Source organism: Nycticebus coucang, chromosome 14 (assembly GCF_027406575.1).
Source record: "Nycticebus coucang isolate mNycCou1 chromosome 14, mNycCou1.pri, whole genome shotgun sequence".
Classification (NCBI taxonomy): Eukaryota; Metazoa; Chordata; class Mammalia; order Primates; family Lorisidae; genus Nycticebus; species Nycticebus coucang.
The window spans coordinates 12,588,904-12,599,446 of record NC_069793.1 but is presented as its reverse complement, the minus strand read 5'-3'; the positions used below and the strand labels follow the sequence as shown (position 1 = coordinate 12,599,446).

At 34.5% G+C, this 10,543-nt stretch overlaps 1 protein-coding gene across 1 annotated transcript in view; it reads left to right on the top strand.

Annotated features, from left to right (window-relative positions):
- Positions 1-5,242: 5,242 nt before the first annotated feature.
- The window catches only part of MS4A13 (membrane spanning 4-domains A13), a 103,800-nt gene continuing 98,499 nt past the window's right edge, over positions 5,243-10,543 (top strand). The window contains exons 1-3 of the mRNA XM_053559778.1: positions 5,243-5,371; positions 6,775-6,831; positions 8,147-8,266. Coding sequence (XP_053415753.1) covers positions 5,243-5,371; positions 6,775-6,831; positions 8,147-8,266 — 306 coding nt within the window. The remainder of the gene's footprint in view (positions 5,372-6,774; positions 6,832-8,146; positions 8,267-10,543) is intronic.

The following is a 10,543-nucleotide window of genomic DNA, read 5'->3' as shown; positions in this document are numbered from 1 at the left end:
TCCCTGTTCATCTCTGCCCCGCGGGGACCCCTATAGCCTGGGCCTGGACCTGACAGTAAAATGCAGGGTATTAACGTTGCTTTCTCTTAAATGATTTCTTCAAAAGTCATAGAGGAGTAATGGAGGCTGAGTACGGGCCCCTCCCGCCATCTGCCCCTGTAGTCTCCTCCCTCTCTGGGCGGAGTCTGCGTCTCCACCCACCAGCCACCCTCCGGTTCTATTTCATCAAATACCGAGTCTCTCTGTCCCAGCCCAGGATTGGCCCTGGACACACGGAAATGAATTCCTTGACTTTGGAGCGCTCAGTGGCTTCAGAGCCAGTCCTGAGTTCAGAGCCAGTCCTAAATCAGAGTTAGAATACATTGTGATAGGAATTATGCACATAATGTGAGGAGAACAAGAAGAGAGATTATCTAAGAGACTTAAGAGTCACAACAGGCTTCCCAAAACCTAGGAGTGGCTGGATGAGGTTGAAAAGATGGGCGGGGAGCAGCCTAAGGAATCGGAATTTTATTCTGAAGACCATTAGGGGCAAGGGGGTTGCATCCCTCCTGAAGGTGCTAAAGATACCAAAGTGGTTTCTAGACAGGAGCTTTCTGTGACTGTTAGAGAATTTCAATGTAAAGTTGATGGAGTAATAATAGGCTTGGGAATAAGGGCTAAGGGACAGTCCTGCAGCTACTTTTGGATTAGTGATGGGTTCACCTCAGAAAATAAAAACAAATGATTATGTCTATTTTTTTATCGATTGATTTTTACAAAGAGAAGGATGCTTAAGTGGATTTCAAGTAACCAAATGTAGGATTTTTTTGTTAAATATTCCAATCATCATCTATTCCAAGAATATGGTGGAGGTATAGGAGTGATTCTTCCTTTCTTCCTTCCATCAGTTAAGCTGAGGATTTTAAACACATCCTTGCTTTCTCTTTCTGATTAATATTTTTTATGAATACTGAATCTGGAGTGGTTTTGGTGGACCTGATAGAGATTTATGCTAAATATTCTACTCCCCAAGTCACTTGATGGTATCTACAAATGTGAAAAGAATTTTTCTGTACAGTTTTCCCTTCATATCAGCAAGGGATTGGTTCCAAAACCCCATGGATACCAAGATCCAAAGGCTACTTAAGTCCCTGATATAAAATGGCATAAAATTTGCATACAACCTACACATATCCTCACATATACTTTATCTCTAGGTTACTTATACTACCTAATTCAGTGTAAATTGTATTGTTTATTTAATTTGTATTATTTTTGTCATTATGTTATTTTTTTTTGACTATTTTCAGTCTGCAGTTGGTTGAATTCCTGAAACAGAAGGCAGACTATGCAAAAGGCCTTATTTTCAGTTTCTTGTTTTCTGAAAAGTGAACATAGCAATGTAGATGGGGCTTTTTCTCATTGCTGTATATGAATTTTAATTATATGGCTTTTATTTCATTATACAGTGACTGATCTTGGTTGTCTATACAGGCAGTCCCCAGATTACAAACTTAATGTATAATTCACAAACGGAGGCTGTTACAAGTAATAGGTAAATGTACTAGTTCCAACTTACATACACATTCAACATAAAGAACAAACCTACATAGACAAGCAAGAATCCAATGCACTTAATTCTGATATGAGGACAATTGATGCTAGTACATGGTGGGGGCTGGGGGCATAGGAGAGTGCAGAGAAGGAAGGAGGGAGGAGGGCAGGGAGGTCACACTTAAAAGAGGGACTTTACCTAACAAATGCAAGCAGTGTAACCTGGTTCTTTGTATCCTTCAATGATTCCCCGACAATTAAAAAAAAAAAATCTCCAGAAATTATCTTGTTCATAACCCGGAGAACGCCTGTAGTTCTAAATGTTTGGTCATTTCTCAAAGACGGTGTTTGAATAGGTAAAGCTTACTTCGGTGACTAACATTGCTTTCTCTCTGGCTATCACTCTCATGTTCTTTCCTAGATTTTTCTGTCTCTATGGTTTATGAGACAGAAAAGAAAGAGACATTGAGAAAACAAATTTTATTAAGAGACATTGAGAAAACAAATTTTAGAAACTGATAATCAGTTTATGAGATTTTTAAAAGAAAGGTCATTTAGTCAAACTCCTTTCTGAAAAGAACAAGCCTCAGATTTATTATCAATAGTCAGGTGGCATGACATGAATAGCAAATGTAGAATTTCAGTTCTACAAAGAAAGACAATCCACAAGATGATCTAAACACCAGGAAGAAGTCCAGACACATTGGATCAGGAGAGAGCTAGATTTGGTTAAATCAAAAAGAAAAACGGTATGCCATTAGGATTTCAGAAGCAGCTTTGATAAGTTGTCTGATAGAAGAAACAGTTGTTTTCATATGGAAAGAAGTTAAGTAGCAGGTATAAGAATAAAGCAAAAATCAATTTAAGTATAGGAACTTGGTTTTGAAAATGGAAATAAGGCTTTATGAATTGCATTGAACTGATCAGGAATTGCAAATGAATGATTGATAACGTTACTGAAAATTCTCTAATACTGTTCCTCAGGAGAACCTTTACTACTCAGAGACAGTATATGTAACATACCAATAGTTTATAGTCATAGAGAGAAACTTTTCAATTATAGAGGCTGTTAGTTCCAAACGTGTGGTTGCAAACTGATGCCTCTCAGAATAAAAGGCTTAGGAAGAAGAAAGCTGTTGCTTCTGAATTGGGGAAAGCACTTGCCAAACAATAAGGAAAGAATCAAACTTATGTATTTTCTCCTGAGAAAATCACGTGTATGTGTTTTGTATTGTTTTGTAGAAGTTTCCTAGTTAAGATAACACCAAAAGTTAAAGACAAAGTCATCTAGAAGAAATGCTGAGAGTATGGCATGTGGGGACAGAAGACTATCTCCAGCAAATGCTCTTCTTATAGGGGTAAGATTTTTTCCTTGACTAAATTCTGGATCATGAACTATTTTAGTATTATAAAAAGTATTTTGTATCTAGAGAGGGACAGATTTAATTTAAAAGGGTAAAATTTATTTTTTATAATGTTGGCTTCTATAAATTTTGACTGATCTCATGTTCCTTCACAAACATGTTCTTCGTGTGTGTACTGACTAAACAAACATACACAGGATGATAGAGAAATCCAGATAAGGAATAAGGAAAAAAAGAGAGTATATATATAGGGGGTGGGGTTAACTTTGAGAGAGATCTATTACCAGTGTATTTACTGACATCATGCAGCGGGAGGATTATGAATTTACCCCTTCATATACACGTGTGAGATTATAGACCATCTATCTGGCTCTCTAAATAAACATAAAGGAATTGTGAGGACCATGCTTTTTCATATTTAAAGAGGAGAAAACTTTTTCCACTGATGTGAACTTTTCCTGTGAATTCAGATGACTGTTCAGCAGAGGTTCTTAAACTCTTTTGGGTCACAGACCACTTTGTGGTGTATACACCTGTGCTGCAATCCTGCACGCTCCATGGGGGGAGGGGAGCGAAAGGGAGTCTGATTTCCAGAAACCCATTTGTTGGTTCTAAGAACAATTTTTAAATAAAAAAGCATATCGTGTCCTTCACACACTGGCAGTTCTTTAAAACTTTTGTCTAGGGCAGCGCCTGTGGCTCAAGGAGTAGGGCGCCGGTCCCATATGCCAGAGGTGGCGGGTTCAAACCTAGCCCCGGCCAAAAAAAAAAAAAAAAACACAAAAAACAAACAAAAAAATAAATAAATAAAAAATAAAACTTTTGTCTACTTGGATATTTCATGGTTTTATATAGAAAAACAGCCAGTCATATAAAAGGAGACACTATTTTTCGAGACTACTCCTTTCTTTTTTTTCGTTACAGTTTTTAGCCAGGGCTGGGTTTGAACCCGCCATCCCTGGTATATGGGGCCGGCGCCCTATTCCTTGAGCCACAGGTGCCGCCGAGACTACTCCTTTTAACAATTGGGAAAGACACATGGAATTACTATTGTTGACACCAATACGCTTACACAAAAGTTATTTCCTGGATGCTTGTGTGCTGAGCACCATATTACAGGCTGATGATGTAACAGTGAGAAAACCAAAGTCTAGCCCTTAGATTTTGCAGTCTGTTGGGGATATTTCTCCCAATCAAATTCAAAGAACCTCTGGAAATAATAACCATTCTTGCAAATTTGATGCAGGAGGAAACCAAATGTGGAATGTAAAGGTCTTAGCAAAATAACTAAGAAAATGCTACAAAAGCTATGTTAACTAATGTGATGAAAATGTGTCAAACGATCTATGAACCAAGTGTATGGTGCCCCACGATCATACTAATGTACACAGCTATGGTTTAATAAAAATAAATAAATATAAAAAAAAACTCTTCTCTAAAATGTATTTTTAAAATTAGCCAATTGTATTATTTTATAGACTACTTGCTTTGCAAAGAGCTGGAACTCTTAAAACATTAAATAGCTTCCTATTAAAGTTTCTACGAAAATAAAAAATAATGTATCCTGTCATTTTTAAAGAATAATTAAAATGTAATTCAGTATATGAAATATTAATTCGCATACAAATTGAGAAATAAATTTAATGGGGCATATTTACTGTGATTATCATTACCTTCTTATAAATTAAGGTTTAACAATAATTCTCCCCATTCTAACTAATCACCTATGCAGTGGGAAGGCCTAGTGAAAGCAAGTGCACCTTGGATATCCTTTGTATCCCTGTGTTAGATTGTACCCAAGTCCAGAATACTTATTTAAAAAATCCATACCAGGTAGTCCTTGAAAGAAAAGATAAATCAAACCCTGGTAAGTTTTAAAAGGTTATTCATCCTTAATAAATTACTAATGTATAAGGAAAAGTTAGATATATGGCTTCCCGCATCCAGGTACATTAGTAAACGCATTTTCTCCCAAGTACCCTCAACATTCTTCTCTCATGCCATTACCTGATAAATGGGAGGCTAACCAGTGGTACAATCAAACTGTGAATTTTATTCTCCACAATTCTTTGTGGGAACATTGGCCAGAGCTACTATTATTGAATAATCTGTTGCTTCCAAGTATGACTGATTCCTATTTGGTAAACCTCAGTCCTTCTTGGTTTGGGCCTTCTTTCTAAACTAACCAATCTAGGAAATACTTTATTGAGTGTACTGTTATTTTACTTTCATCTTTTATAAAGGTGTTAAATGTTTCTTATAGTTAATCCTTATTGGAATTGTGTTTTAAATTACATGATTTTAGTACTAATAGCATTCTCTTCTCACAGACCATCCAGATTATGATTGGCATCTTTGAAGTTCTCATGTGGTATTTCCTGCTGGTTTTATATATGGGACAAATTAAAGGAGTCTTTGGAAAATATGAACCTATAACTTACAAAACAGGATGTTGTTTATGGGGAATTTTTGTGAGTAAAATATATAATGATTTAGTCATTTAATAAAAAATATTTATAACAATAGTGGAAGGTAGGACAAAGTTTCTAACCAAGGTCTTCAGGAGAATTACGTAACTAGATCATCTTGTGGATTGTCTTTCTTTGTAGATCTGAAATTCTACATTTGCTATTCATGTCATGCCACCTGAGTATTGATAATAAATCTGAGGCTTGTTCTTTTCAGAAAGGAGAGAGTTTGACTAAATGACCTCTCTCATTCCCTGCACTCTTAAAATCTCATAAATTGATTATTTTAATGAGTCTTCAGTTTCTAAAATTTGTTTTCTCAATGTCACCCAGGCTGGAGTGCAGTGGCCATATCATAGCTCACTGCACCCTTAATCTCCTGAACTAGGACAATCCTCCTGCTTCGGCCTCAGAGTAGCTGAGGCCCACCCCACCATAGCTGGCAAATTTTTGTGTGTGTGCTTTGAGGGGAATGGGTCTTTCTATATTAGCCAGGCTCATCTCAAACTTCTGATTTCAAGCAATCCTTCTGCCTCATCCTCCAAAAGTGCTGGGAGGTGCATGAGCCTCTGCGACCTGGCCTATATTCGGAGATAGTTCTTACCACCACTGAGCACCTCCTTAGAAATCTGAGCTTTTGTTAGGGAATGAAGTACTGAATTTGTACATTTTAAGTTATCCTTGAGGAGTTTGCAACTTCAGATTTGGCTTTCATACATATGGTTTGAAGCACGAATGCTGTCTTTCCAAAAATTTGACTTGGATCTTCACCAAAGCCATGAAAACAAATAAAACAAGGAATATTTCAAGAGACTCATGCAGCCCAATACAAGATAACATTAAATTTACAATACACAATACGAGATAACATTACATTTCTTAGAAATAAAGTTCTTGGACATGAAATAATGGAACGTCTTCTTTTAGAAAACAAAGGCGAAGGCATTAATAGCAACCATGACCTTAATAATGACTAAGGTCTCAGCTAAGGGTCTGTATATTTTGTATAATCACAATGTGGAATAGACTCTTGGACCACACATTCTATATCTGGATATGTACATAGTAATTATAATCAGTAGCATCATTTCATTAGGAAGGATAGCATAAGTAATAAGTGAATGAGTTACAGATGAGGTAGCTCACATGCATATAAGCAAACCTAGTTTTGGGTTCAGGACTCCAAAGGCTATCTTTGGCATATACCACAATCTGAGTTCTGCCCACTGTCCACTGTATGTGTCTGTCACAAGTGACCTGTTACCTTTCAATCCATTACCGTATGACAGAAACTTGACCACTTTACTTTTAGTATTCTAAAAAATAACTGACTTAGAAGAGCATTGTCATTTTAAGTTGGCAAGCATTATCAATGAGTATTTATAAATATATGTTTTTATGTCCAGCCTATCACTTCAGGAGCTATAATAATAAGAGTAACAAAGCATCCCTCTCGATACCTGGTAAGTTAAATGTTTGGGATATCTTTATAAGTCACTTGTCATAAAACTAAACATTAGATTTTAACAAAAAGATAGTGTCTACCAGAGGTGTCCAACCAGTGGCCTATGGGCCGTATGCAGATTATCTGAGGACTGTTCTGCTTATCTTGTGATGTCAGATATTGCAAAAAGTATGCCCTCACCTTTTCCTTTGCTCATCAGCTTTCATTAGTATTTGTGTTTTTAATGTGCATCCTAAGACGATTCTTATTCTTCCAATGGGCAGTGGAAAAGAAGAAAGGTTGGACACCCATGGCAAATGAAAGAATCTACCCTACCTGTAAAATAAGTGACAGAATTAAGTGCAAATCTAAGAGCACATAATTTGATATAGACAAATACGCTGAATTGCTTAAAATCATGATTACTTTATGTAAAATTTTATTAATTTAAATATAGTTTTTGTTTTGTTTAGTGTTCTATCTTCTTTTAACATTGTGTAACCTATATGATTAGAAAAAATTTTAATAGAACCTAACGCTTTTATATATAGATATTATATTTCTGTAAAACTTCATTCTCTGAACTATCCAATTTGAAAACAGGATTCTACCTTTCAACAAAGTAGGAAATTTGTCCAGAATAAAGATGCATCCATAGTATAAGTAGAAAGACATTGGGAATAAAAAGCCTTTAAAAATCTTAGAACTAAAATATGTTTTAGAAATTAGTCTGATCTATAATTTTACACATAAAAAACTTATATCCAAAGATATTGAGACATAATTCCTCAGATAAAGAAACCACAGAATTAAAATGTTCTAAGTACTATTTAGTTGTATTTCTACAAGCAGAAATTTTTCCTGTTTCCTTTTTTGGTCCCTTGTATTCAAATCATATCTTACAGATTTTCTTCTTTCTCTTTTTTCCCCCCTTGTGATGGAACACCATTTGTTCAAATCATATCTTAGCAGACAGTGACTCATAATAGAACATACTATTTTTAGAATAGTATAGTGTTCTACATTCTATACTATAATAGTATATTCATAATAGAATATATGAGCACATGTGGAATATCAGTAAGTGCATGTGGAATATTTGAACACGTGGGATATCAATGAGCTGATTTCTGGTTTTAATGTTTCTTGTAGATCAAACTGGGTTTCATGTAAACTGGAATAATACTTCACACTAATGATAAGCACACGGACATGTCCAACACTTAAGAAACTAGATCAAAGTTTTAGCTAGATGACCTTTTTCAACAATACAAACTATTTAACCAAAGTGTTTGTTCTGAATATAATAAGTTTACCCTGTGTATCCTTTTCAGATTTCAAGTGCTTTCTTCCTTAATATCTTCTGCATAATTACCACAATTATTGCAATAATTCTAACAATAATTGAGTTGGCTTCTTTTAAATCTCTGTCATATAGGAATTATGGACAAGCGGTAAGTGGCCAATTCTGTAGAAATATTTTAATTTCAAAATTATTCTTTCCAATGGTATTAAAACCTTTGGAGGTAAGATGAGGCTTTTATCGGTCTTTGTGAAATTCTTTTAGCAGCAAGCTTTTGATTGGTTGAAAGTTTTCCTTCAAAAATAACTCTAAGATGTGATTTTTCAGTAAATAATAATAGAACGTTTGAATCCTTGACTTGCTGAATTAAAATAAAGAAAGTAAAAAATTTGAAGGCTTCAGTAATAAGTGTCTATGCATTAAGCACAGGGTCACTAATGATTCTCTTTATGCTAGAATGGTATAATCCTGTACCGTAAAACCATTCTCAAAATCAACTGAAGAATTTTTCTATTGACCCATAACAGTTCAAATTCTAGACACTTGGTGAGCTCTGATTTAACATAGAGCTTTTCATACACAGCCTATCTTATGTGAATTTTGCATTTAGTCTGCAAATTCTAAATATAAATGCATAAACCTATCTTGCTTCCATTTAACTGAAATTCAATCACATTTGTAGTAGTACAGAAATAACTATTTTTCTTCCTAAAATGGTAACATTCTCCAGTAAATGTATCTTTACCGATAACACAATAGATTTATTTTATTTTTTTTAACTCGCCTGGTGATTTTATTATCTATTTTAGGTTACATAAAATAATTAAAATATTTTTATTTACAATTCTTTTATTAAATCATCACTGTATACGTTTATGGGGTACAATGTGCTGATTTGATATACAATGTGGAATGCTTAAATCAAACTGATAAACATAACCATCACTTTACTTACTTGTTGTGGTAAGACCCATTGTGCACAATGCAATGGTATATTTCAAAACTATTAAAAGTAGAGTATAAATGTCTTACCACAATAGATTTATTTTAATTGCTTAAATAAAATAGATTTATTTAATTTAATTCTTTAAATTCAGAATTTTAGCTATGTTAACGAGTCTGATGAAAATATTTCAAATGATATAAAACCAGCACATTGTACTCCATAATTGCATGAATGTACACAGCTATGATTTAATAAAAAAAAAATTCGGAATTTTAAAGAATATTAGCCCTGCAAAAGACTTTAGCAGTGCTTATAAAAATCTTGCCTTTAAAATAAGGCCAAATGGAAATGGAGCTTCTCCTTATTTGACCAACAGAAAACAAATAGTAATTACAATACTGCGTGGAAGAGTCATTATAGGCGAGGGATTCCCCTACACACTTCCTCTCCATACCTGCATCAGTGGAAAGAATCAAAATATGGAGAACAACAGCCAAAGGGCAGTGAGACAATAACATAAAATGCAGTAGTACCCCAAAATAGATTATGTGTAACAAAGGATGATTTAATTAAACATGGACCAAGTTTTCCCTATCAGTTGTAAGAAAATTCTCCAATTACCCTACAGATTCAATCTAGAAATCTTCAATTTTGGTTTTGAAGGCAGAGAATAGGGGACGGAGGACTTAAGTTATTAAATGCATAATTGTTTCAAGTTACTTTTACCATTTTTATTTATAAAATTTTAATTATCAGTTTAAGATAATACAGCATAATTGCCTTTTTTTCCAATCGGTATTATGGACCATTATAGACTATATTTATCTGATCTGAACTTTGTATTAATGATCAGTTTTACAATCACTTTTCAGCTTTGTTTGCTGTAATTAAACAAAATGAATTGTATATTGGCACTCAGCTAAATCCACAAACTCATCAAGTTACCAGTGTTTTACAAGGTTACGTGCAGCTATGTCCAGAGTGCATGCATCTGAAATATGCTTTTCATGTATCAAAATGATTAATAGGATAGACTCCAAAACAAGACTGGATTTATGTAAATACTATCCTCAGTCACTCGCTCCTCAGTCACCCCTTAGAAAATTTTTGTTATTTGTTTTCTTATGTATAAAATGGAGAAAATGCTAGTAACGCATGCCTATTAGTTAACTGCTTTGTTCTCTCTTCCAAACTCCTGGCCCGATGTTCTAATAACTGGCTTGACTTTTCTACTTGGATGTGCTTCTGTCATTATCATCTCAAACTCAAGAGATATAAAATGGAAATTAATTACCTCCTTATTATACTGCAAGACTCTCTTTTCTCAATCTCCTAAGCTAAAAACCTTGACATAATCCTTCACCTTTCTCTTTCTCCTGTCTTTCTAATTACCAAATATTGTTCATTCTTTATTTAAATTATTATGAATTCTACAGTTGTCTTAGTTTCAAGTAATAGGAAATATAACTCAAATTGACTTAA